This window comes from Panthera leo, chromosome B2 (genome assembly GCF_018350215.1).
Source record: "Panthera leo isolate Ple1 chromosome B2, P.leo_Ple1_pat1.1, whole genome shotgun sequence".
Classification (NCBI taxonomy): domain Eukaryota; kingdom Metazoa; phylum Chordata; class Mammalia; order Carnivora; family Felidae; genus Panthera; species Panthera leo.
In genome coordinates this window covers 114,839,152-114,865,306 of record NC_056683.1, presented here as the reverse complement: position 1 = coordinate 114,865,306, position 26,155 = coordinate 114,839,152, and the positions used below count along the sequence as shown (strand labels likewise).

The 26,155-nt window shown below is 37.6% G+C and overlaps 1 protein-coding gene across 3 annotated transcripts in view; it reads left to right on the top strand.

Moving 5' to 3' along the window:
• Positions 1 to 26,155, top strand: part of PTPRK (protein tyrosine phosphatase receptor type K) — a 558,193-nt gene that overhangs the window by 461,416 nt on the left and 70,622 nt on the right. For all 3 annotated transcript variants that reach the window (XM_042939789.1, XM_042939788.1, XM_042939790.1), the window contains exon 13: positions 2,746 to 2,782. In XM_042939789.1, coding sequence (XP_042795723.1) covers positions 2,746 to 2,782 — 37 coding nt within the window. The remainder of the gene's footprint in view (positions 1 to 2,745; positions 2,783 to 26,155) is intronic.

The window sequence follows — 26,155 nt, the reverse complement described above, 5'->3', positions numbered from 1 at the left end:
CTCCGTGAGCCTTCTTCAGGAAAAGCCCACAAGAACAATTGTGAGGAAAATGATTCGAGAAGTTGGGTGTGCTGCCGCTGGGACTGAAGGCCCAGTAAATACCGGGCATTGTTGTCTTCTTTGCTCAGTAGTGGCGCACTTCAGAAGATTAAATTTACTGCAGGATAAATAGAATGCGTGCTCCACAGCAGGCTAATAAACCCTTATAAACTTTTCAGAGGGTACAAGCCAAATAGTAAATAACAAGTAACAATCCTCTGATTACAAAGTAATAGGGTGCCTGTGGCATATCTGACACAACCTAAACAGGAGGCTGCCTGGAGATGGAGGGATGCTGTGCCATTAGCGAAGTCTGTTCTCTGTTTCCCCTGTTGCCCCTCCTTTTCCCATTTTGGACACAGTTGTTTTTGAACACTGCCGCTGATCCCAAATGAATATTGAAGAGGAAAACACAACAGGAAGATAGAAACTACCAGTGGTTCCATATGTGGGGAAATAACCTGGCCTTTCGTGCCTCATGCTGTTCTCTTTGAAAGATTTTCTTTCCTAAAACTTATTTATTTTTTTTTTTAGAAAGGGATAGGGGAAAAAAATGCCAAGAATAGAAAACTCCTACAATTTAAAATCCAATAGAAAACTGACATATTTTGTGTACTTGTAGCTGTATAGGAAATTTCTGGCTTTGGGTAATTGAGTCCCTGAGGTGGGTACCTGGAAGATGATGTGACATCCGTGATATCCAATTGCAACAGACATATTATACTTTGGAATAGTTAAATTGAAAGACAAAATGTATTTGCTTTTCTGCGGGGGCCACGAGAACCTGGGGTACTGACTGGCTGCTTTTGAATGAGAGCTCTATCTTTCAGCTTACCTATATTCTTTTGCCAGTATATGGCAAAGAAGAATGCCACAGCATCTTCTAGGATGTTCTCCAAAGCCACAGGCTGCCCCTGGTTGAAAATGTTATTCTCATCTTCTATCTAGTTTATTTCTACATAAGTGGGAGTCTTTCGAGACAGGCTGACTGCCCGCCTCCCGCATGCACATGATTGCACATCACTGGTACAATTGGACTACCCCAAAACGAGAAGACTATGGAAGCTAGTATTCCATTCTGGGTATAAAGTAGCATAGTGGTAGAAAACACGGTTCTGCATTTGGGTATTCATCTTTAAAGATGTGAGAGATTCTAAATTAACTTTCATTACTTGGACTGTGGTATAAGAGGAGTGTTAATGAATGTCTGTTACTTATAAAGGATTTTCCCTGGCACTCTTTAAAAGCCTCGATATGAATGTTCTCTCCGCATTCTTAATATATCTACATGCGGTTTAATCAAATTACAGAAGAGCAACAATACATCTCATGGTTACCTTGGCAAATAGTTCCAAAATCGATGGGGTTCCTACCAGCAGAGGCTGGAAATCCTGATAGAATTAACAGCGATTGCTTTTAGGAAATCAGAATCCCTTTGGGCCTTTGTGGGAATGCGAAACAATCTCTCTTGGAACGTACTGTAAAGGCCTCACGTCACAATTAAGTAATAGAAGTGCAAAGTTGTATGTTTTACTACTAATTCCTCCTCAGTGCTTTGTTCTATGTAATTGAAAAGTAGTAAATGCTTAAGAGGAAGTGGAAAACTCTTGGTTTATCAATATATAGAACTACTCAAGATGGAGTTATAAATACATCCTCAAACAAATAGCCTTTGTTTTGTTCACTGGCTTTACCATCTTTTCCAACCTCTTGTATATTCAAAGATTTGAACTGAATCAACGAAGTCCTAAAGGTGTGTGGTGTGGGCCTAGAGACGTATTCCACTGCTTAGTGCCACCACACAACATCAAAAAGAAAAGAAAAAGAATCTGAAATCATTTTTGTCCCTTCCCATGTCAACTTCTCCTTCCTCAACTCCATCTGTCTAGCAAGAATAGGAAAATAGTCCCAATGAGAAATAGCTAACTCCTGGGGCGCCTGGGTGGCTCAGTCGGTTAAGAGTCCGACTTCAACTCAGGTCACGATCTCGCGGTCCGTGAGTTGGAGCCCCGCGTCGGGCTCTGGGCTCAGGGCTCAGAGCCTGGAGCCTGCTTCCGATTCTGTGTCTCCCTCTCTCTCTGCCCCTCCCCCGTTCATGCTCTGTCTCTCTCTGTCTCAAAAACAAATAAATGTTAAAAAAAAAAAAAAAAAAAGAAAGAAAGAAATAGCTAACTCCTAACACCTAAATTCAAAAGGGAAGAAAAAAAAGAACAGGTAAATCCTCCCTTCGTTGGGATACAACCTTTGGATGATCTTTCTAAGTGCTGTCATTTAACTCATTAGTCATGCTAGGATCCAAATGAGAGGATGTGATGTTCAGCTTTGGTCTGAGTCTACAGCTGTGTGGCAAGAATGAAGTTTGTGTTTGGGTCTGATTTGTATTAGCTCTGCAAACACATTTTTCTTTCTAATCATTCAAAAAGTACAGTAAGTACAAATAGAATGCTTTAACTACTTGTCCCAGACAAGATAGCCTGTTTCATTACAGAAGAAAACAGAGCCCTGAATTTTTAGAAAATGATGAAAAATTTGTAAATGTTCTTACTTCAGGGTTTAAAAAAATATATCCGAAAATCCATTTTAAAAATAAAAGTTTCCTTAATATTGCGATTCTGTTCTTCACAAACCTAATTTATAGCTCCAGATTATGTAATAGGAAATATTGTCTGTACACTGACTATGGTCTTTCATGTTTTGCTCCATCAGGAAACTAAAACCCAGTGTGTACGAATCGCTACAAAAGGTAAGAGGTTTGCCTTTTTTTTTCCTTGAGATTCCATTCGCCCCGCTTTCTAAAATGAAAGAGCTCTGTTCCCTGCTTCAGGGCTAATTAAATGTGGCACTTCTATTACAGAGTATTTGTAGTAGGGCCGGGTTAAACTGCCAGCCAAGTTCTCTGACTCTCTTGGGTGTCTTTAACACCTGATAGGGTTCTACTTCCCAACCTCTAGCACTTGACTGGAGGAGTCGTGTTAGGAGGATAGGAAGGATTTAGAAAACCTTAGAAGGGCTTATTTCTGCCAGTTAGCGTCTGAAAGGTCTTATGCTACTGATCAACCAGTGTATTAGGAAAAGCTCAGCGATATCAGCTCAAAATAGCAAATTGCTTGTTTAAAAGCCTCTGTCACTTTCTGTGGTAGACCAGACATAAGAAGGAACTGAGCTAGTCATACAGATGTAGAGACCGGTCCTTATCTTCATTAGTCATGTAATTTGATTGAAGATATTTTACCTTTTTTTTTTTAACTTAAAAAAATTGTTTTAATCCAACTGATGCAAAGAAATGAGATCTGTGATGGCTAATGGCCAGGGTAATTCCTGCTAATGCTAATGTTGCATATTATAGCTTAGTTGCCTAGTTCCTTTAGGAGAAAACATTTTCATCTTTGAGTATTTGGCGTTCAGGTGTGAAAAAGTCTCCTGCATTCACTATGTTTATAATCCTTCGTTTAAGAGTTAATTGTGCCAACGAGAGAGAGAGAGAGAGAGAGCGCACTATTTAGTGTATTCTAGCAAAAGAAACAGGAAAAAGCTGTCCCCCATGCAGACGTGGGACTCCGCAGAGGGTTGATGCTCCGGATAGTTTCTGCCAAGATGAGTATTAAACTGACATTCATGAGCAATAGTTGATTCATTTGGGGTTGAAATGAATGGCCATATTCTGTTTGTGCTGGCATCTTTTCCTTTCATCATTTTTCTCCATTTAATCATCAATCTGCTCAATTAAGCATTCGTGTTTTACTCATGATTTGTAAAAGCAATAAAGAAAGCCTTTTCCCCTGACTCATGAGAAGTAATAAAAAAGCTTCAGAGAAGAGAAAAAAATATATACCTTTTTCCAGTTCAAATACTAACATTCCTCATAATATTTTTAAAAATTAGGAAATCCTTAATGAAGGAGAAGAGAAAATACATACAGCTACATATAATAGAGAGGCATTTATTTTATTTTAAAAGCTTAGCTTATAGATCAAGAATTAGAGTTGAAACTTTTAAAAGATAATGGCAGGAGGCATTTGGACCTATATCGCCTATGCTTTTCCAGATTTAAAATAAAGCCAGAAATAAAAAATGGTCTGGCATCAGCCTCCAAGAAGGTCTTTCAATGTGGTCATTCTATGCTTCTATAACTGAGAAAAGGAAGCTATAAATGATTCTAAAATTTTAAATTTTCTTATTTGGTTACTGGATTATTTGCATTTATTTAAGTGGTATTTAAATGCCATTTTGTCCCTCTCTCAATACATATAAAATTATAATAACAAATACCGTACGATATTTAGACTGTAAGAGAGGTGAGATTATGGAAATTGTACTTAATCATGTGGCATAGAATATTTGCCAGATACTAAGAGATAGTAAGAAAGAGTCCATTTCTGGTAGTTTCTGCTTTGTCTATAATCTATCCCTGCCATACTTCTGAACCTCAAGGTGACAGTGTGGCTTAATGAGTAAGTGAAAAAAGACTCTGGCCTTGGACCATCTGGGTTCAAATCCTGACTTCTGCCCCTTACTATTCCTTAGTGTTGGGCATATTACTTACCCCTCATCACCAAAATGAGAATATTACAGTACCTTCCTCTAACTATTACTGTGAGGATTAAAATAGCTTATATATATGAAATGCTTGACTAGTGCCTTGAATAATGGTGACTATTACATAAGAGTCAACTGCTATTTAAAAAATTTTTTATGTTTGCTTGGATTCTGTCTCCTTCTCTCTCTGTCCCTCCTGCACTCACTCTCTTTCTCTCAAAAATAAATAAAACTTAAAAAAAATTTTAAAAAAGGGTGGGGGCACCTGGGTGGCTCAGTAGATTAAGAGTCCGACTCTTAGTTTCAGCTCAGGTCATGATCTCACGGTGTGTGAGTTTGAGCCCCTCATCGGGCACTATGCTGACAGTGCAGAGCCTGCTTGGGATTCTCTCTCTCTCCCTCTCTCTCTCTGCCCCTCCCCCACTCACTCTCTCTGTCTCTCTCTCAAAAATAAATAAAACTCTAAAATTTTTTTTTAATTTTATATTTATTTATTTTTGAAAGAGAGACAGAACATGAGGGGGAGAGGGGCAGAGAGAAAGGGAGACACAGAATTAGAAGCAGGCTTCAGGCTCTGAGCTGTCAGCACAGAGCCCAGTGCGGGGCTTGAACTCAGGAGCTGAACCACGACATCATGACATGAGCTGAAGTCGGACACTTAACCAACAGAGCCACCAGTCGCCCCAGTAAATTGCTGTTTTATCACCATCATAATTATTATGATATTTTGTACCTTACTTCATTCAGAAAGACATAAATTGTCCACCCTTGTCTGTGGGGGGTACATTCCAAGACCCCCAGTGGATGCTTGAATCCATGGATAGTACCAAACCCTATATATACACTGTGATTTTTCCTATTAATGCGTATTTATGATAAAGTTTAATTATAAATTAGGCACAGTAAGATTACCAGCAACAACATAAAGTAGAATAATTAAACAACAAAATAGAGCAATTATAATATGCTATAATATGTTATGTGAATGTGACCCCTCTCTCTCTTTCTCAAAATAATTATACTGTACTCACCCTTCTTAATCTTGGGATGATGTGGAATGATAAAGCCTACACGAGAAGATGAAGTGAGGTGAATGATATTAGGCTACTACTGACCTTCTGACTTATTGTCAGAAGGTGAGTCGTGTTTCTTGACCACGGTTGACCACAGGAAATCAAAACCGTGGATAAGGGGGAACTATTGTAATTTGTGTTACATAGTTATGAAAGAAGTATGTGTAAAAACAAAACAGAATTTTCATTATAGAGATGACTTGGCAAAAAGTAGTTTTTTTTTTTTTTTAATTTAATGTTTCTCTCCAGATCTAATATAATTCCCTCTCTGAACATTTATTTTTCCTCTAATGAAAAACCACACTTTTTAGGTTTGAAATCAACCTATTGTCTGACTGCATTATATGAACTAACACCTTACAAGTATGTTTAGCTTTGGAATGAATTTTTTGATATGAAAATAAACAAGTTTCTGTCAGAACATGTTGAAGACAGACTTACTAGTCAAAATGGTAACACCATACTGACTGAAAAGAGGAATGAAGGAACCTTCTCGGCAAGGAATTGTGTGATATTTCATAGTTAATGCACAGATAAAAACCAATTAAACTATATGCTTAAAACATGTGTAGGGGCACCCGGCTGGTTCAGTCGGTAGAGCATACAACCCTTGATCTCAGGGTTGTGAGTTCAAGGCCCAGATTGGGGGTGGAGCCTACTTTAAACAATAAAGTGTGTACTGTGCTTAGGGCACCAAAAATTCTTGTGGGAATATGAGAGAATTTAAAAGCCACGAATAATTAGCATACGTACTAAGATACAATAGCATGAAGATTTTGAAAATTTTTTGACATGTGAGAATTGTTGTAAAAAATTTCCAGTGTAACAGATTGTCTCCTGCCTTCTTGGAACTCATACCTCATGGCAGCCCACACAAAAAGAGGATACAGACATTGGCCTGATTATTTATAAAAACCGTACAAAGTAAATAATCAAGGTTATAATGTCTAAACTGAATAGTGATGTGAATACATGTTATGAGACAAGAGAAGAGGTGTTCCGGAAGATCAGCGTGCTGCCCTCTGACTCGTGTGTAGATAGGAAGTCACCGAGAAGTTAGGCAGCTGGCGTGGAGTGGAGGAGCAGATTTAAATTACACTGGAAAACAGGAAGTTATTCCATCTATAAAATAGCAGATCCCAAACTAGAATTGTTTAAACATATGAAAAGGAGTTGAACCAGCCGTATCTGTGTAAAGCGAAAGGAGGGGCACCTGGGTGGCTCAGTCCGTTAAGGGTCAGACATTGGCTCAGGTCATGAGTTCGTGAGTTTGAGCCCCGCTGTCTCTACTGGCAGCGCAGGGCCCTCTTTGTATCCTCTGTCCCCCCTTCTCTTTCTGCCCCTCCTCTGCTCATTCTGTCCCCTCTCCCCCTCTCATAAATGAATAAGCATTAAAAGAAAAAGAAAAGCAAAGGAGAGTCAGTTTCAGGAAGGGTTTTTGTGGCACATCAAGGAAAAGGGGGCAACCCTGGAATATCCCTTGCATGTGAGGCGGGAGCGCTGTGCAGCCTGCATGAGCAGTGCTTAGACACAAGTCTCTCTAACCTCCATTGAAAGGAAAATGTTTTAGGTTGTTTACGCTTGGTTTGCTCTCTGTCTTCTTACATATAACTTACTACAGTGCTCTCAACCCATAGACACGCACATATACACATGTGCACACAATTATTTGTAAATTAGTAGCTAAGACCTTGTGCTTTGTTGCCATAAATAATTTTTATAACTTTTTTAAGGAAATTACCTTAATGAGATTTAAACGCGCCAATTTATATAAATATATAAACTGTAACAAAATTTACTCAAAGAACTTTCAAGAAGTACTTCTCTGGAAATAGGCTTTATCCATATTAAACTAACAGGCAATGCATTTCAATTGAATTTTTATTTTCTCTTGTTCAATAATATCTGGTATATTATGTCATTTGTAATTTTCTCAATATATAAATAATCATTTGTGGAATCATGTATTTATTCATTTACATAAAATTATTCTTAATGTAAAGCATTTGTTGATAAGAAACCCAAATATTGAATATTTCCCTAGAATAAGACTAATAAATTGAACTGTTTATATAAGGACCTTACATTTTCAAACTGTTTTGGTTGTGTCCAATTTCTCCCTCTTCCGAATTTCTGGATTTTTGAAAGAAACTGGTTATTTAAAATTTAATTTGGGGGTGCCTCAGTGGCTCAGTTGGTTAAGCATCTGAATCTTGATTTCAGCTCAGGTTGTGATCTCACAGTTCATTAGTTCTAGCCCCCAGTCAGGCTTTGCACTGACTATGGAGCCTGCTTGGGATTCTCTATCTCCCTCTTCTCTCTCTGCCCCCCCACCACTCACTCTCTCTAAATAAACAAATAAATAAACAAACTTTAAAATTCAATATCAATGGAGTTTCTGTGTTGTTCAAATCTATTTATTTTCCCCAAAAAGTGACATTTCCAATGATAAATGCTATCAAATTTGGTAGAACACAAAAATGTGTTATATATGTAAATTTATTTGAACATAGCATATAAGGTAAAAAGGAGGGTTTCCTTAAAGTTAATAAAATAAGGCTATATTTTATATTATGAGAAACACTCAAATTCCCAAGCCATGAATGGATTTTATTCCAAATCTGCGTTTGTAAAGTTTGCTTTGGCAGACTGTTGTTTGTCTGCCCATTAGCCATTCTTTGACTTCTTCCAATTTCATTTGGAAATCAATATTCTAATCATTCATTTAGCAAATATTTATTTAATGCCTATAATTTGCCACACAGTGTCTGGGCCCTCGGGATAGAGCAGTGAAATAAATAGAACAAAGACCTTACTTCCGTGGAAATTAAGTCCAGTAGAGGAAACAGACCAGACACGAATAAATATGTGATATTTCAGATGTTCAGATGGTGATACCTTCTTTGGAGAGAGATGAAGCATTGGCGGGGGGGGGGGGGGGGGGGGGGGGGGGGGAGAGCAGAGAATGCTGGGGCACGTGTCTAAGCCTTACTATTTCACATACGGTTATCAGAGGAAAGCTCCCTGCTAAGGTAAAGGACACGAGGGAGAACATGCAAGAGAGGGAAACGTGCAAAGACCGTGAGGAGAATATGTCCTTAGCCACTCAAGAAAGGGGAGCTCAGACAGAGGGAATGAATCAGATTGGTCTAAATCAGCAGTCCTTCAGCTTCAGCTTTAGCCAGAATCATCTGGAGGACGTATTGAGGAGATTGCTGAGCCTGAACTCCAGAGTTTCTACATCAGCGGGCCTGGCTAGGGGCCTCAGAATGTGCATTTCTTTTTTTTTTTTTTTTTAATTTTTTTTCAACTTTTTTAATTTATTTTTGGTACAGAGAGAGACAGAGCATGAACGGGGGAGGGGCAGAGAGAGAGGGAGACACAGAATCGGAAACAGGCTCCAGGCTCCGAGCCATCACCCCAGAGCCTGACGCGGGGCTCGAACTCACGGACCGCGAGATCGTGACCTGGCTGAAGTCGGACGCTTAACCGACTGCGCCACCCAGGCGCCCCAGAATGTGCATTTCTAACAAGCTTACTGCTGATGCTGTTGCTCCAGGGACCACACTTTGAGAACCACTGATCTAAACAAATCCCGTGTACCTGGGCAGTGATTGCTGTAGGGCTGTGTATGTAACCCGGTTTGGGCCAGGGAGATCTAAGGATAGGTCTTCTGTCAGGTATTCTAAGAAATTGGTTCCTTCCTGATTTATAAAAAGAGATGGCGAGAACGATCTTCAACCCATCTTTCTTATCTTAGGGCATTGTTTTGTGAAGTTGTGATATTTAGAAAATTGAGAGCCAAATTGGTTAAAAAGAAGGGAAAGTCAAGGAAAAAAAAAAAAAAAAAAGCCAACTCTAACTCCAAACAACTCTGAGCTTTCGAATTACCCATTGCTAGAACTCCTTAACTCCAGATAATTATGTTTGAAAAAAATAAGTCCTTATGAAAACCACTACTAGTGAGTATCTGTTCCCTGCAGCAGATAGTGTCTGGGCTGATGTTAGTTTTTTTTTTTTTTTTTAATGTTTATTTTTGAGAGAGAGAAAGAGAGCACAATTTGGGTAGGGAGCAGAGAGAGAGAGGGAGACACAGAATCTGAAGCAGGCTCCAGACTCCAAGCTGTCAGCACAGAGCTCTGAGCTGACAGGACAGAGCTGTCAGACACGGAGCTGGAACTCACAAACCTGTGAGATCATGAACTGAGCTGATATTTGACTTTTATTTTTCCGTTGGGAATAATGTCTTTAAAAATAGTGGTTTGGATCCAATGTGTTATGTAAAGGACCAATTATTTCATTAGAATGATTGCAACCAAGCACTTAAAATCCATAGGACCTAATCATTACCAATGGGGTTTTAAAAAATAGACAATTCCTTTTAGGTGTCAGTCTAGAATACGAGGAGCACATCCTTACTGGCTGTCCGAGAGAGCTAGAAAGGAGGAACCCAGACAGTTTCCCAGAAGCTACGGAGAAGAGGGAATTCCAAAAGCTAAGGCATGCATATTTGCATTCATCCACTTACTTAATATCAGTTTGTTCATTCTTTTGATAAAACTAAAGTTGACTAAAGATGCCTGTAAGGTGTGTTTAATTCTTCATTTTATTTATCCATGTCCAGGGAATGGTTTAAATCAGAGGATTATTAACTCAGAATATTACCTATGTTAAACAATGATGATACACATCCTTCTCTGACCTCTCAGAAATATCTTGACTTCATTGCTAGCAGGCATTTTAAACATGCATTCCATTATTAAGAAAATTTCAGGGATGCCTGGGTGGCTTAGTTGGTTAAGCGTCTGCCTCTGGCTCAGTTTATGATCTCTCGGTTTGTGAGTTCAAGCCCCGCATCGGGTCCTCTACTGTCAGAGCAGAGACCCCCTTCAGATCCTCTGTCTTCCTCTCTCTCTGCCCCTCCCTGGCTTGTGCTCTCTCTTTCTCTCAAAAATAAATTTTAAAAAGAAAGTATGATATCTTGCTTTAAAAAAAAAAAAGAAAAGAAAAAAAAATTCAGTTGTCACAAAACAGTAGGTGTGCCTGGAAGATTTTATTCAAAGTATATGAAAGAACATACGAACACTGGTAACATTTTTATTTACTTTGTTCTTCCTTCTTTTGGTGTCTATTCTCTAATTACTGGATAAACAGTAGGCTTTTTTAAAGCATTTTCGTAACCTTAATTTTGCCTCATGCTGCTTTTGTCAAATCTTCCTTTGTGCCCTTTTCTCTGAGTGTACAGATGGATAAAAGTGCCTTTTGAAGTGATCAGACATTCAAAATAACAAACATGAGAAGAAAAAGAACACTTAGTCTGCCTAGAAGTTGCACTAAAACCATAGAAGCTCTAGTTGGTTGAGCCACATGTATAGAAGCTATTTGACTGATTTTATTCCTACCTATTTACCACAGATGAATTTGAACTTGAGTACAGCACACTCTCCACTCTTAAAGCGCATTCCTGTGCTTAACCTCTTATAGAGCTCACAACTGAGGTGGATTGAAAGCAGGGGTGAGGTCTAAAGAAAAAAATATATTTAATTGGGCTTCAGGGTCTAAAATTCCTAACTTTAATTTCTTAAGTTGTGCTGATATGCTTTATGTTTTACCAGCTACATACTAGAGGAAATGGTAAAGCATCAGGAAGAGATTCCAGATTCTTTTATGCCACTTTTTTAAGCTGATAGAAACTGAGGTCAACTCTGGTAGTTTAGTCTGGCCATTAAGAAACTCTGGGCAGGGATGTAGCTTTTCTTGGTCCCTAAGATTAAGCTTCCAAAAAGCTGCCAACGCTTCTGAAAAATCGTAATCTTTGAGAACAACTTTGTTGTTTTTTGTCTGAATGGCTAAGTGCCCTTGCTGGCTCTCAAACTCCTTTCTCCTGCACGGGAACAAGTGCACATCATTCTTCCCACCTATGAGATCTGTGTATTAGTTTTCAAAAATTAATCTGATTTGGGGTTTCATTTCTTTTTTTAACACAGAAGGGAGGACATTACAGAAAAATATATTAGCAATAGAGTAATAGACTACAGCCTAAGGGAAATGAAAGCATATCTTAAGTGAAAACAAGCTGGGAACAAGTACAGTTTTAATAAAGCTTAAATCAGTGGTTCATGGCTTGGAACTAACCTCCTTTAGGCACCAGTATTTCCCGGTGCTTTGTTGAAGGATTTATCATTGTAAATTCTTTTTTTTTTTTTTTAATATAGAGATAGTTACTAAAAAACTAATAGCTAATAGATTTTTCAACCTGTTTGGGAAACAAAGATATTCTTTTGTTTTTGAAAAACTACAGTTCAATAAAGATGTAATATTTCTATAATGGATTACAAATCTAATGAAATTGTCCCAAATTGTTTATTATTCAGAAATTTCTTAGAATGAAGAATCATCTGCATGGGCTGTCGGATTTACAACGGTAGAGGTGATAGTCTGTTTATATTTGTTATATCTGTATCTGATATTTAATATAAATGCAGTCAATCCCTTTGGAACGGATGAACAAATGAATAAATGAATGAATGTTTTCCAGAATTGATCTACCTTTTAATGCCCTAAAGCTATATGAGTTTTCTTTTTGCTACTACATTTTTTTTTTGCATAATTTAGAAATAACTGTAAGTGTTTGGGGCACTTGGGTGGCTCAGTCCATTAAGCATCTGACTCTTGACTTCGGCTCAGGTCATGATTTCACAGTTCATGAGATCAAGTCTCATTTCTGGCTCTGTACTGACAGTGCGAAGCCTGCTTGGGATTCTCCCTCTCCTTCTCTGTGCCCCTCTCCTGGTTATGCTCTCTCTCTTTCTCAGAGTAAATAAATAAACTTAAAAAAAAATTTTAACAAAGTAATATAAACTAGACTATACTCTTAAAATGAACAAAATATAGAAAGGAAAGTTTTGACTGAGTTACTATTTTCATTATTTCTTATATAATTTTTTACGTTTTTTCATAAGGAGAACAGGTGTAAAAGTAAATTTTTACCCTCCCCCTTACTGGGTAGAAAGTATTTTCATTACTGTAAATAGAGGAAGCACGTGATATAGAAGTCCCTGGCTTTGAAGGCTTATTCATGACACATATAAAGGCCTAAGAAAAGTTTAAGACTAGAAAAAATACAATATAAATTGTATATATGATATAAGTATGTGTATTATACAAGTGAGGAGTTTCCAAAAACAGCAAAGGTAACTGACAGGAAATTTCTGGCAAGTGGTAAATTCTAATCTCTGTCTTAAGAAGCCAATTGAACTTTATTTATTATATTCATTGTTTTCTTGTTTTTTAGCAGTTATATATGACAAAGATATTCCTAGTTTATTTTGCAATCATTTTAGGGATTTCAACAGCATTTACTCTACTTTTGCAATAAACTACTTATAAAACTGAAAAAACAACCCTCTATACATGAATCTACTATATACAGAATATTATGTATTATCTCCTCTTATGGTTTGCCATTAAGTTTCTTTATTTTTGAAGAGGTATAAAAATAAAACTTCTTCTCTGCCTCTGTTTTTAAGTATACCTTGAAATTGCAAAATGAGTTACTAAAATGATAGTGTCATTTGCAAATGCATATACTGATAATGTGCAACCAAAAGAACATTAAAATAAATAGGTTCCTAAAATATTGCAGCTACCGCTTAAAAGCCTGATTCCAAATTTAATACTGAATGGTTCTTGCAGTTCTACTGATTGGTTTAATAAGTTACGGAAATGGTATTGGTAAGTAAATTTGAACTTATAAACTTATATTAATAAGTATATTCCATTCTGTATTTGTTTTACAAAATGATTCTACACTCAAAAGTATGGAATCCATGATCTGATTCATGCCCTCATTTTATGGATGAGAAAACTGATTTCATGTATGATTTGATCTTCCAGGGTGGAATGGATTGTTGAGAGTGTAGGAACAGAAATCAATTCCATGTACTTTTTTTTCAATATACCACATTTATTCCTGGACTCTGCCTGCCTAGAATCACCAGTTTAAATACTAATATATGTTTAAACCCCATCTTCATGTCATCCAAGGCAATAAGATTACCAGAGGCCATTATAGTAATCATTTCTCTAATGTGATTAAGAATAATTCAGTGATTTTTATTTGGTAGTGTATACCAATAGCATCAAACTAAGGATGCTATTTATCAGGGGGAATTTTGTAATTTAGAGTTTCACTCACATAATACCAACAGCAAAGTCTAAATTATTGCCTTTAATTCTAGGAATATTGCTTCAGTCACTAAGGAAAATGAAATAACCTTATTACCCACATGACATTTCAGAGACATTTATGAGAAAGGGTCAGAAACAACATCTGACAGAGCAAGGATGGCAGAATATCTGCTGATAGGATTATCTCTCCCCAGGATCCCTTTTTTCAAGCCATCAATCAAAACTGAGCCTGTTATCATTGTCAGAGAATCATATTGTATTAAGCAGATAAGTGATTTGTAATCATAGTAATTCTTGGAGTTCTGTTGCTGAATAATGGCCTCCCTGAAGATGACCATGTTCTAATCTCCAGAGCCTGTAAATATGTTATGCCAAAAGAAATTTTGCAGATGTATTTCATTAAGGATCTTGAGATGGGGAAATTAGTCTGGATTATCCAGCTAGACTCAGTGTTATCACAAGAGGTCTTATAAACGGGAGGTGGGAGGGTCAAACTTAAGAGAAGATATGTGAGGACAGAAGCAAGGGTTGGGGTGATGTGTGGTGTGGAAAGAGAAGGGGGCCATGAGCCAAGGAATGCAAGTGGCCTCAGGAAGATGGAAAAGAAACCATTTTCTCCCTTGAGCCTCCAGGTGGAACACAGTCCTGCCAAGCACTTTAATTTTAGTCCTACAAGCCTCATGGAGGACTTCTGACCTCTACAAATGTAAAACAATGATTTTGCTTTGCTTTAACCCGCAAATTTGCGATAATCTGCTTCAGCATAACTTTTGCAGATTTCAGCACCTGTAAATGGGGTTATGCAGTAACAAAGCTAAAAATTTGGAAGTGACTTTGGAATTGGGCAGTGGACAGAGGCCTGGAGGAATTTTAACAATCATGAAACAAAAAAGCCTAGATTGCCTTTAACAGATGGTTGGTAGAAATATGAACGTTAAAGTCTCTGCCAGCAAGGTCTCAGAAGAAATTAAGGAATATGTGATTAGAAAATGAAGGAAAGGGGATCCTCATTATGGTAGAAATGTAACTGAATTATGTGGAAAGCAAAATTTATGAACAATGAAACATATGCAGGTGAGGAGTTTTCCAAGCAGTGTTGAAGGTACAGGCTTTCTATAAACACGTGTGTTGTTTGGAAAGACAGAGACATAATTCCACACACAAGTGCATATATATATATATATATATATATATATATATATATATATATTATCATATATATGATATATATAATATGTTGATGTTATTAGTATCTTTATATAGTGGCAGTACAGAGTCCCTCTTTTAATCTTCAGATTTTGAAGAAGGCAAATGCTAGATTATAGAAAACTTAAAAGTGTTTTTATTCTTAGCAATTAAAAACAGGTCTTTAAGAGTGAATCCCCACATGGAAAGGATTATGTTAGCTTTATTGCAATGTTATGGTAACAAGAGCTCTGCCTCTCTTTTTTTCTATATTTTTATCCTATTGTAGGGAAAAAAGATTAAAATCCACTTTGCCCTTATAATAACACTCTGCAAATGTGTTTTAGAGCATTGGTTTATGATTTTTGCTCCATAGTAGACAAAGTATCCTTTATCCCCTACAGTTTAGTGTCTGATATTATGCATTCTATTCAGCTTTTAATGAAATGTGGATTACTTCAAAGATTATCTCTCTGATTTAATAAATGGCATTAGAGTAGAAAGTTAATTGGATCTTTCTTGAATAAGCAGTGACCACTACGTGATTGATAGGAGGGAAAGATAGTAAATGACATATTTTTTTAATTTATGTGTTAAACTTTTAGGTTAGTATTTGTGTGTGTGATCAGTTTTCTCAAGTAAATTATGAAGTCCCTATTATCCTTATAAAGACCATGGAAAAATTCTAATTTCTTTTAAAAATAAAAATTTCTCAGGTTTTGTGGAAATGAGATATAAAAAAGTCGCATACTTGAGGACATATATAGTTTGATTTTTTTTTTTCATTTTAAAGACAGTGAATGGGTATCACCCAAACATCTAAATAGTTATAGATTTATCCCCTCCTGTTTGGACAAAGATCTTGAGTGAGCTTCAAAATTTGGAATCTTGTTTACTTCTTACATTGTTTTCCTCTTTATTCAAGAGCTTCTGCTGAATTTAGTGGCAGAGGTTGTCATTTCTACTTTATTCTTTAAGGAACTGGAGAAACTGATTCATTTATAAATATGATGGTGGTGGTGATAGTGATAGTCCCCACCTGTTACCTATCCCTGGTAGTAGTTCATGGTTTGACTATCGCTGACCTTTTTTTTTTTTTTTAATCTTTCTTTATTTTGAGAGAGAGACAGAGTGTGAGCAGGGGAGGAGCTGGTGGGAGGGAGACACAGAATCTGAAACAGGCTCCGGGCTCTGACCTATCAGCACAGAGCCTGATGTGGGGCTTGAACTCACAGACCGCAAGATCATGACCTGAGCCGAAGTCGGATGCTAACCGACTGAGCCACCCAGGCACCCCATGACTATCGCTGACCCTTAAATAAATGCAGACAGTCCTTTTAAAACAATGCTACTCTTCCTGATAGCTGTTTGTGTGTGCATGTGTGCCTTCCACGCCACAAATTCAGAAAGACGATGTTCTAATTACTGGCTGCTCTTATTTACTACACCTGGCTTTGCATCTGTGCCTCTAAAAATCTCAGTCTTTGCTTTTGAGGAAACCACCAATACTTATATACCTCCTGCTTCCTTGGTCTACCTGCTGCTATTATTTCCCAGATGAAAATCCAACTGGGCTCTGCTTTTGAGGGAGGGTTTCACTGGACTGGTAAAACTTGCCTTTGCTCACTTTGATAACCATCATCCCCAGTCTGACTCCTTTATAAAAAGCTGCTTTACAGGAGGCATCACAATCCCAGACTTTAGCCTCTACTACAAGGCTGTAATCATCAAGACAGCATGGTATTGGCACAAACACAGACACATAGACCAATGGGATAGAATAGAAACCCCAGAACTAGACCCACAAATGTATGGCCAACTCATCTTTGACAAAGCAGGAAAGAACATCCAATGGAAAAAAGACAGTCTCTTTAACAAATGGTGCTGGGAGAACTGGACAGCAACATGCAGAAGACTGAAACTAGACCACTTTCTCACACCATTCACAAAAATAAACTCAAAATGGATAAAGGACCTGAATGTGAGACAGGAAACCATCAAAACCCTAGAGGAGAAAGCAGGAAAAGACCTCTCTGACCTCAGCCGCAGCAATTTCTTACTTGACACATCCCCAAAGGCAAGGGAATTAAAAGCAAAAATGAACTATTGGGACCCCATAAAGATAAAAAGCTTCTGCACAGCAAAGGAAACAACCAACAAAACTAAAAGGCAACCAACGGAATGGGAAAAGATATTTGCAAATGACATATCGGACAAAGGCTAGTATCCAAAATCTATAAAGAGCTCACCAAAGTCCACATCCGAAAAACAAATAATCCAGTGAAGAAATGGTCAGAAAACATGAATAGACACTTCTCTAAAGAAGACATCCAGGTACATGAAAAGATGCTCAACGTTGCTCCTCATCAGGGAAATACAAATCAAAACCACAGTGAGATACCATCTCACACCAGTCAGAGTGGCTAAAATGAACAAATCAGGAGACTATAGATGCTGGCAAAGATGTGGAGAAATGGGAACCCTCTTGCACTGTTGGTGGGAATGAAAACTGGTGCAGCCACTCTGGAAAACAGTGTGGATGTTCCTCAAAAAATTAAAAATAGATCTATCTTATGACCCAGCAATAGTACTGCTAGGAATTTACCCAAGGGATACAGGAGTGCTGATGCATAGTGGCACTTGTACCCCAATGTTTATAGCAGCACTCTCAACAATAGCCAAATTGTGGAAAAAGCCTAAATGTCCATCAACTGATGAATGGATAAATTGTGGTTTATATACACAATGGAATACTACGTGGCAATGAGAAAGAATGAAATATGGCCCTTTGTAGCAATGTGGATGGAACTGGAGAGTGTTATGCTAAGTGAAATAAACCATACAGAGAAAGACAGATACCATATGTTTTCACTCTTAGGTGGATCCTGAGAAACTTAACAGAAACCCATGGGGGAGGGGAAGGGAAAAAAAAAGGAGGTTAGAGTGGGAGAGAACCAAAGCATAAGAGACTCTTAAAAACTGAGAACAAACTGAGGGTTGATGGGGGGTGGGAGGGAGGGGAGGTGGGTGATGGGTATTGAGGAGGGCACCTTTTGGGATGAGCACTGGGTGTAGTATGGAAACCAATTTGACAATAAACTTCATATACTGAAAAGAATACAAATTAAAAAAATAAAAAAATAAAAAGCTGCTTTGTATTGCCAGTTATTATCTTTCTGACAAATGTAGCCACTAGGGGAGACAGTTTAAAGTAAACAGATATTCCATCGTTGGTGGTCTAACAGTGTGCTAAGGACCAGAATAAGAGAATTTTTGTACAGAGATAAGGAAGAAAGAAAATTAAAGGTCCTAGAGAACATGTAATTAAGACATCACCTCATATAATTCAGCCTCTGTAGGCTTTCCTGCCACATCACTTTTTCAGAAGTGATAATGGTAACAACTACTTTGTTGGTGTGTCATTTTTTTTTAATTTATATTTCATATCAGCATGATGAACCAGTAGTCCCTTAAATACATCTTTGTCCATTGCTTAACTCCCTATACCTAACAGTTTCACCAGCTGCTAAACATTGGAAATGCGGTCATTCATTCAGAACTATTTATTGTGTGTTCACCCTCTGTCAGGCTCTAAGCCAGATACTGAACTCCAAGGAAGACAGTTGTGGGCTGGAGAGCAGGACACCTGAATACATTTACTATGCAGAGTAGTTTGGGGCAAATATAGTCAGTGGCCACATCTGTGCTCAATCATCAACCATCCTCCTCATTGAGATTCCTCAACTCTGTCAAGATCTGTTCTTGGAAAGAGGATGCTTCTCTTTTTATTTTAGTAGGATATTTATGTTCTACATTACAGATCTTCTATAATTTAGAATGTTTTAATAACCTCCATTAAGCAGATATATTCTTGTCTAAAAATTATATAGGCTTTTTGGTTCCGATATAAAACAAATCACTAATCTAATGTGTTGTAAAAATTTTATATGTTTACCTAATGTGGGCTCTTTTTCAGACTTATGATCATAGAGGTAAATATATTTCTATATCAATAGATAAAAAATATATACAGATTTATAAAATTGCTATCATCCTAAAATAGTAGATAAAGGCTTCCATTTTTTGAACTTAAAATGTCTTGAACATATTTTCAAGTTAGAAAACATAGATATTCCCTTGTGTAAATGTGGGTTTAATCCTTCCTCTTTTGGTAGACGTATAAGATTGTTCATGTTTCTTTCTGTGGCATACAGTAATGGAAGAAATATCCTTGGCCAAGATCTCTACATTCTTTTTTATAAGATAAATTTCAACAAGCTATGTTTCTAAGTCATATGCTATATATAACTTTTAAGATAATTACAGCCAAATTATAGCCAAAAAGAATTATGTAAATTTACATTTCAAGCAATACAGTAGAATGCATGCTTCTACATACCCTTATCACTACTAATTGACAGCAGTCTTTTAAGATTTGGCTTATCTAACGGGTAAATATGGTTAACATTTTATTATGTTTTATTCTTAAATGATTGCAAAATGATATCATTATGTGTGTATGTGTGTATGTATGTATGTATGTATTTTAAAACTGTCCCATAAAGAATGAAGAGACAATCCCTTGAATGTAGTAACATTTTGTTACTACATTCATAGGTAACATTTTGTTCCAAGTTGATGAATGAAAAAGATTAGCAAACATTCCAAGCTCTTATTTAAGTCTGATGCTTAGGGAAAGCCTGGAAGTACTTTAGTTTGGTTTGGAATATCTTTAAGTGCATACTGGTTCTGTCACATTTCCTGAGCTGTTACAGATTCTAAATCATTTTGGTTTGTGATAAGCTTTTAGTAATCACCGACAGTCTCTGATTTCAGAATTCTTTAGACTTTCCCACATTGTATAGGGCAGCATTCCTCGAGGTTATGAAAACTGTACTTTTTATTCTTAAAAAACAAAACAAAATGTATCAAAAAACAACCAAAATGGAAGAAAGCATGAGTAGCCAGAGGAATAAGTTGGGATTCGTTAAGAAAACCAGAGGCAAATGTGGAGATTATTTTTAAATACACTGCTCAGAGAACTTTTTTTTTTTTTTAAGTGGCTAATTGAAAAATTCCCACAACACTTTGCAGCATGACAGTAAGATGAATGCCACAACACTCATAAAAAATACATAAAAGTACATTAGTATTGTAAATTTCTCCTGGAAAAAAAAATAGTTACATCTCTCCTAAGAGATATAGCCATGTTGGAAAAAAAAAAGTTAGAAAAATATTCACATTGCCACTTAAGTTCAGTTTGACTTCTGTTTACCAGATGTTTTGATAGAAGTCTTTTTTCAGTGTTCAATATATTACTGTCTGTGAAACATTGATGTGAGCCATCTAAGCTATATATCCTGTTTGTTGATAAAGAACATATGGTTTTGGAAATCAGTGTTAAAACCACATGGAAATTTTTTGTGAAGCAAAAATTTTAGTTTTACTCTCAACTGTAAAAATCTTAAGAAAGAGCTCACCACAATACATACAGCCTTCTAAAGTAATATATTGCAGAGAAAATAGAATCCTGTACATTGCTGAACTGTGGATCACTTCTGTTTTACTTTTAGAGGAATTCAGTTTTAGAATTGACGAAGAACCCAGTGATGTGTTCATCTCCTTTGCACCATCTGTCGTCATCATCGCTAGATATTTGTTGACAAAAAGGATGCTAAAATGATTTGTGTAGTTACTTTAAACATATCTGCCTGGTCTTCATTTATTTTTCTTTATTGAAATAAAGACTCCACTGACATAAATATGGAGTAAAACCCTGATTATGTTAGACTGCCTAAAATTTAAGTGTCATATGAATAAGAAAACCTCAATCGGATTTTCTAACTATTGTTTTAAGATACACATTCTTAAACCTTGAGAGGCAAATGTTTCAGGAGGCTCTGAGAATACTGGAGTCTCAATTGGGTAACCCTCTCGGAGGACTGACTTGCCTCACATTTGCACCGTGCTTTTATTTGGATGCATTCACAAGAACAGTTGCTCAGAAAATGACCTAAATTAACTTTTCTGCAGGAAGTGGAGGGACCTCAGGGTAGGAGATTCCAGTTTCAAGTTTCCCCTGAGATGCAAATTAATTCAGTCTTTATCTGGAATGACTTAAAGGATTTAGTATATGTCTCTAGTTCCTCTCAAAGAGGATCTATCAGTGAGAGACACGTAGGTCTAGTGATCAAATATACAGGACTGCTGCTTACCAAGTGAAGGTGGAGAAATCTGATTCATCCAGAATAAAAGGGTGGGAGAAGGCAGTGGCAGGGGAAACAAGACTCCCAAGCAAAAATAAAAGAATGAGTTATGAAGGAGACTGAAAGAAATTGAGTCATTTACTTTTGTTTTCAAAAAAAAAAAAAAAAAAAATCAGGGATGATTGGTAGTCCTTCTCAGGGATCCTCTATAGATTTGAGGATATATCTGGGTTTTGCCATTTTGTTAATTCTTTATTTCCCATATTCTTTTCACCATTTTATTACATACTTGCCATGTGGTGCTCGTGACATATAAACAGTCTCGAGAATGCTAAGATGAGGAAGGTATGTCTACTGACCTTTACACACTCCCCTCCTCCCTACTTTTCTACGTTCTTTCTTTGTCTTGCCATTTTCCATTGACAAAACTTATCTGTTTTGTTTATGGATAATAACTATCACTTCTCTTAAATTTTTTTTTTTTGGAATCATTTCTTACTTAGAAAGTTAGTCCTCCCTATATAATTATGTTGCAAACAGCCATCTTACAGTTTGGTTTTCCGAAAGGTTAAGTGTTTGTCTCGAAAGATCTCCCAGATGTCACTACTCCCAGCAATAGGATGAGAGCACCACAGAATTTTGATCTTATACAACTCAGCAGTTTTGTTGGATCCTTTCTCCTTTTGCCCGGTTGTCTGTGCCTCTTTTAGTTCATATTTTGAGGCATGTTTGTGGAACAGAGGTTCCCCAATCCTACCAGTCCCCACATATAACTATTTTGTAAGACCGTCACTCACATGAAACAAAATCCATTCAGTGCACAAATATACACAATTTAAAGTAATTAATAAATCTTCTTACCTTAATATAAAAAAGAGATAACAGAAATGACTTCAAGTACTGTGTACCTCATTACCTAAAAGATTGGATACGACTACATAAGAAGATACAAGGAATGTTCTGCTATCTCAGACTCTCAAGAATGCAACAAACTATTTTTTTATGTTTATTTATTTTTGAGAGAAAGAAAGAGCGCAAGCAGAGGAGGGGCAGAGAGAGAGAGAGACACAGAATCTGAAGCAGGCTCCAGGCTCTGAGCTGTCAGCACAGAGCCCGACGCGGGGCTTGAACCACAAGCTGTGAGATCATGACCTCAGCCGAAGTCAAGTGCTCAACCGACTGAGCCACCCAGGCGCCCCTCAGAATGCAACAACTATTAATGCAGACTGCCTTGCCTCCCTCTCCCCACCTTAAATACAATAGAGTCTCAGTTCTAATCATTGGAAGACCAAAATCTCCCTACATATTTTCTAGATGCCTCCAGAGATCACTATCTGCCCTACCAAGAACCACTGTCCTAGAACTTAACCTTGCACACCAGTGCTTATTTTTGGCATTTGTCTCTGTTTGGTTCCTCCAAGAAAAATCTTGCTGAGCAGCTTTCATGAGCACAGAATCTCAGAATATTTTAAGTCCCTAAAATAGAACCCAGACATGCCACACTTGGGCATGATATGTTTTAATAAGTATATCTTCGAGTGGCAAATTATAAAGTGAAAATCTGGGTCTCCTTGTACTCTGTCATTACCATATTGCCATCATGTGTCCAGATTGTTATTGGCAGAAATCACTCACTGAAGGATTTGGTAATGTTTCATAAAAAGAATATAACTAGTTTTTATTATTATTTATTTATTTTGAGAGAGAGAGAGAGAGAGAGAGAGAGAGCATGAGTGAGAGAGGGGGAGAGAGAGACAGAGACAGAGACAGAGAATCCCAAGCAGGCTCCACACTGTCAGTGCAGAACCCAATGCCTTGGGGAGGGGAGGGGGGAAAACTCGAACTCACGCACACCTGAGCCGAATTTGGATGCTTACCTGACCGAGCCTCCCAGTCGCCCCAAGAATTTAATTGTCTTTAATAGGTGATGTCCTTTGGGAGAGAAGCTTTTTATGCAGCAGAAAACAAGAAGTCCCTGAGTTTTCTCTAAACAACACAAAGAACATTAAATCATTTCAAAATCTTTGTGTCTTTCCCACTTGCACTTTCTTTCTTTCTTTTCCACTTGCACTTTCCCACTTGCACTTGTGTCTTTCCCACTTGTCTTTCTCTCTGCTGATGGGTCTTTCTCATGTAGCTCACACAGCTTTGAAACATGATATTCCTTCAGATAATGGCATTCTTTACCAAAAAAAAGTTTATTTATTTTGAAAGCGAGAGAGAGCAGAGCAGGTTAGGGGCAGAAAGAGAAGGAGAGAGAGAATCCCAAGCAGTCTTCACCTCCAGAGAGCCCAACACGGGCTCGATCTCACAACCATGAGATCATGACCAGAGCTAAAATCAAGCCACCCAGGTGCCCCAGACGTGGCCCCTGTGACCAAGTTTTCAGTGTATACCATTTTGTTGTAAACATTTGCCTCCATTAATCCACAAGTATTTATTAAAGACTTATAAATACTTCAGCTCAAGTCTCTGTCAGCAAATCTTGCTTATCTTCTAATTTCCCAGGCCTTTCTGTTCAAATTAAAAACAAAACAAAAATAGCATCTGACACAACTGTTTCATTCTCCAAAGAGGAATTATAAAATCTAAAACTTTAACAGTTTTAAATGTTAAAACTGTTAACATTTAAAAATGGTAAAACATTGTTGACGGCCTATTTTAGAATCTGTGGAGACTACAGGTTTCACAAAACTCAAAACTCCTGTTTTTCACTTGTTTTAAGTTTTATTTAAGTAATCTGTACACCCCACATAGGGCTCGAACTCACGACCCTGAGATCAATAGTCACATGCTCTTCTGACTAAGCCAGCCAGGCACGCCCCCCCCCCCCCCTTGTTTATATCAATCTCTATACCAACTCACTTACTTTACAATACTCTGGATATTTAATATTTTTGTTCTGACTGCATGAACAAATGGATGTGTCAATGAATACAACTTGTTTGTTAAACATGCAAATAAAAGCACTTAAACATACAAATATATTTCTTTGATGAAGATCTTAATGATTCTTACCCTCTATCAAAGGGAAGCTTGTACTAAGCACTTTGGCTGAAATACTGCTGATCACAAATTAGTTATCAATTTGAATATAGGTTATAGCTTTTCTATCATGTTGTTAGATTATTTCTGAAAATAGAAAGAGGTAGACAGAGCTGCCTTACCCACCTTTCTCTATAATAAGGTCCATGTAGACTTCAGTTGCTTTAACTGTGCATATAGTTCTTTCTGGCGATTTTTAAAGATGTACTGCCCTTTACATAAAAATCATAATATGGATAACATAATGTTAACAATGGTTGAGTTACCCTGTCCATACAGTTATTGACCAGATTATAGCTGGTCCTGGAGGACTGGCCATTCAAGGAGCTGGTCCTAAGGGTAAAGGAGCATTTATTTTTATATAAAGATGTGTGATACCTGAGGCATTCAGATTCTTATAGTCAGACCCAATATTGTATGCAAAACTTTTCCTGACTTGTGAAATTGACCTTTACCCACCTGTTTTACCTTATAATACATAATCTTTCATTAAATGTGAAATCGCCGTTTATCTTCTACATCTGTGTGTCAGTAAAATAAAAAGTTATCTTAGCAGACATACGCTGTTCTAAAATCCTCAAATCTGGCAAGGTGAAAATTGTGAAGATAGCTATGATCTCATGAAGTTTGAACACAATACTAAACTCCTTGGAAAGAGATTTGTCAGCTGGATTTTCATGCTCTAAATCTGACTTCAACAACTGCTACCTTCTACCGCAATTTATCCATTATACTTGAGCATCTCCAGACGTTCCCCAGCAAAATCCACTTGGAAATTAAGAGCATAGCTCCGGTGTCTGTGCCAGGCCCCAAGTGCTACCCTCTGGTACCAAAATCAGTAGTGCTTGTCCAAGCTGCTCCTCGGGGAGCATGAACAACTGGAAACAATTTAGCAAAACTAAAAATGTGCTCATTCTTTTTCCCAGTTCTCCACACATACCGCCTCCTTCACTTCCCAAGAGCCCATATTGTCTTCACCCACATCCCCATCAGTGATTCAGACATAGAAACTCCACTGCCTTTTCCCTGGGAAGATCACATAGCTCAGAACTAATTCAGGTATACCTAGGGGTTATCAAAGCTAATCTTTTTAAAAAAAATACTTATCCTCCAGGGAAATAAGATCTGGTGCCAGGTCCAGGCAAGACTCTCTTCAGTGTGCTTTTGCTCTTCGCACAATGAACCTCACAGCTGCTCGTGTCCTCTCGGTAACCAAACCACCATCACAGATACTACCAACTCCTTTCTTCGTGGATTAATTTTTTTTTAAGTATAGGGGCACCTGGGTGGCTCAGTCAGTTAAGCGTCCGACTTCGGCTCACGCCATGATCTCGAAGTTCATGGGTTCAAGCCCTGCATCGGGCTCTGTGCTAACAGCTCGGAGTCTGGAGCCTGCTTCGGATTCTATGTCTCCCTCTCTTTCTGCCCCTCCCCTGCTCACACTCTGTCTCTCTGTCTCTCTCTCTCCCTTCCTCTGCCCCTCCCCTGCTCATGCTCCGTCTCTCTCTCAAAAATAAATAAACATTAAATTTTTTTTTTAATGTATAGATGAACAGAACATTTCTGCCCCTGGAAACCTGAATTATTGCATCTATTTGTCCCTTTAAAGAGGTGAATGTTGTCACCCTGGGAGTTTAATTGTTCATGTTTGATGTTTCCTTGATTTTTTTTTTAATCTGGTTACAATCAGTTTATAGGCAAGTCAGACACTATGCCCCGTATGTTTGGTCAAGAATTTCTTGGATTATAATCCTGGAATTATGACTTGATGAAGCTATCAGAGCTGTGGCCTTTACAAACCTTCAGCAAAACAGCAAATTTCCTGTTAACCGATCTGAATTAGATGATTGGGGAAGCTTGTGGGACGCAGCATGACCCTTC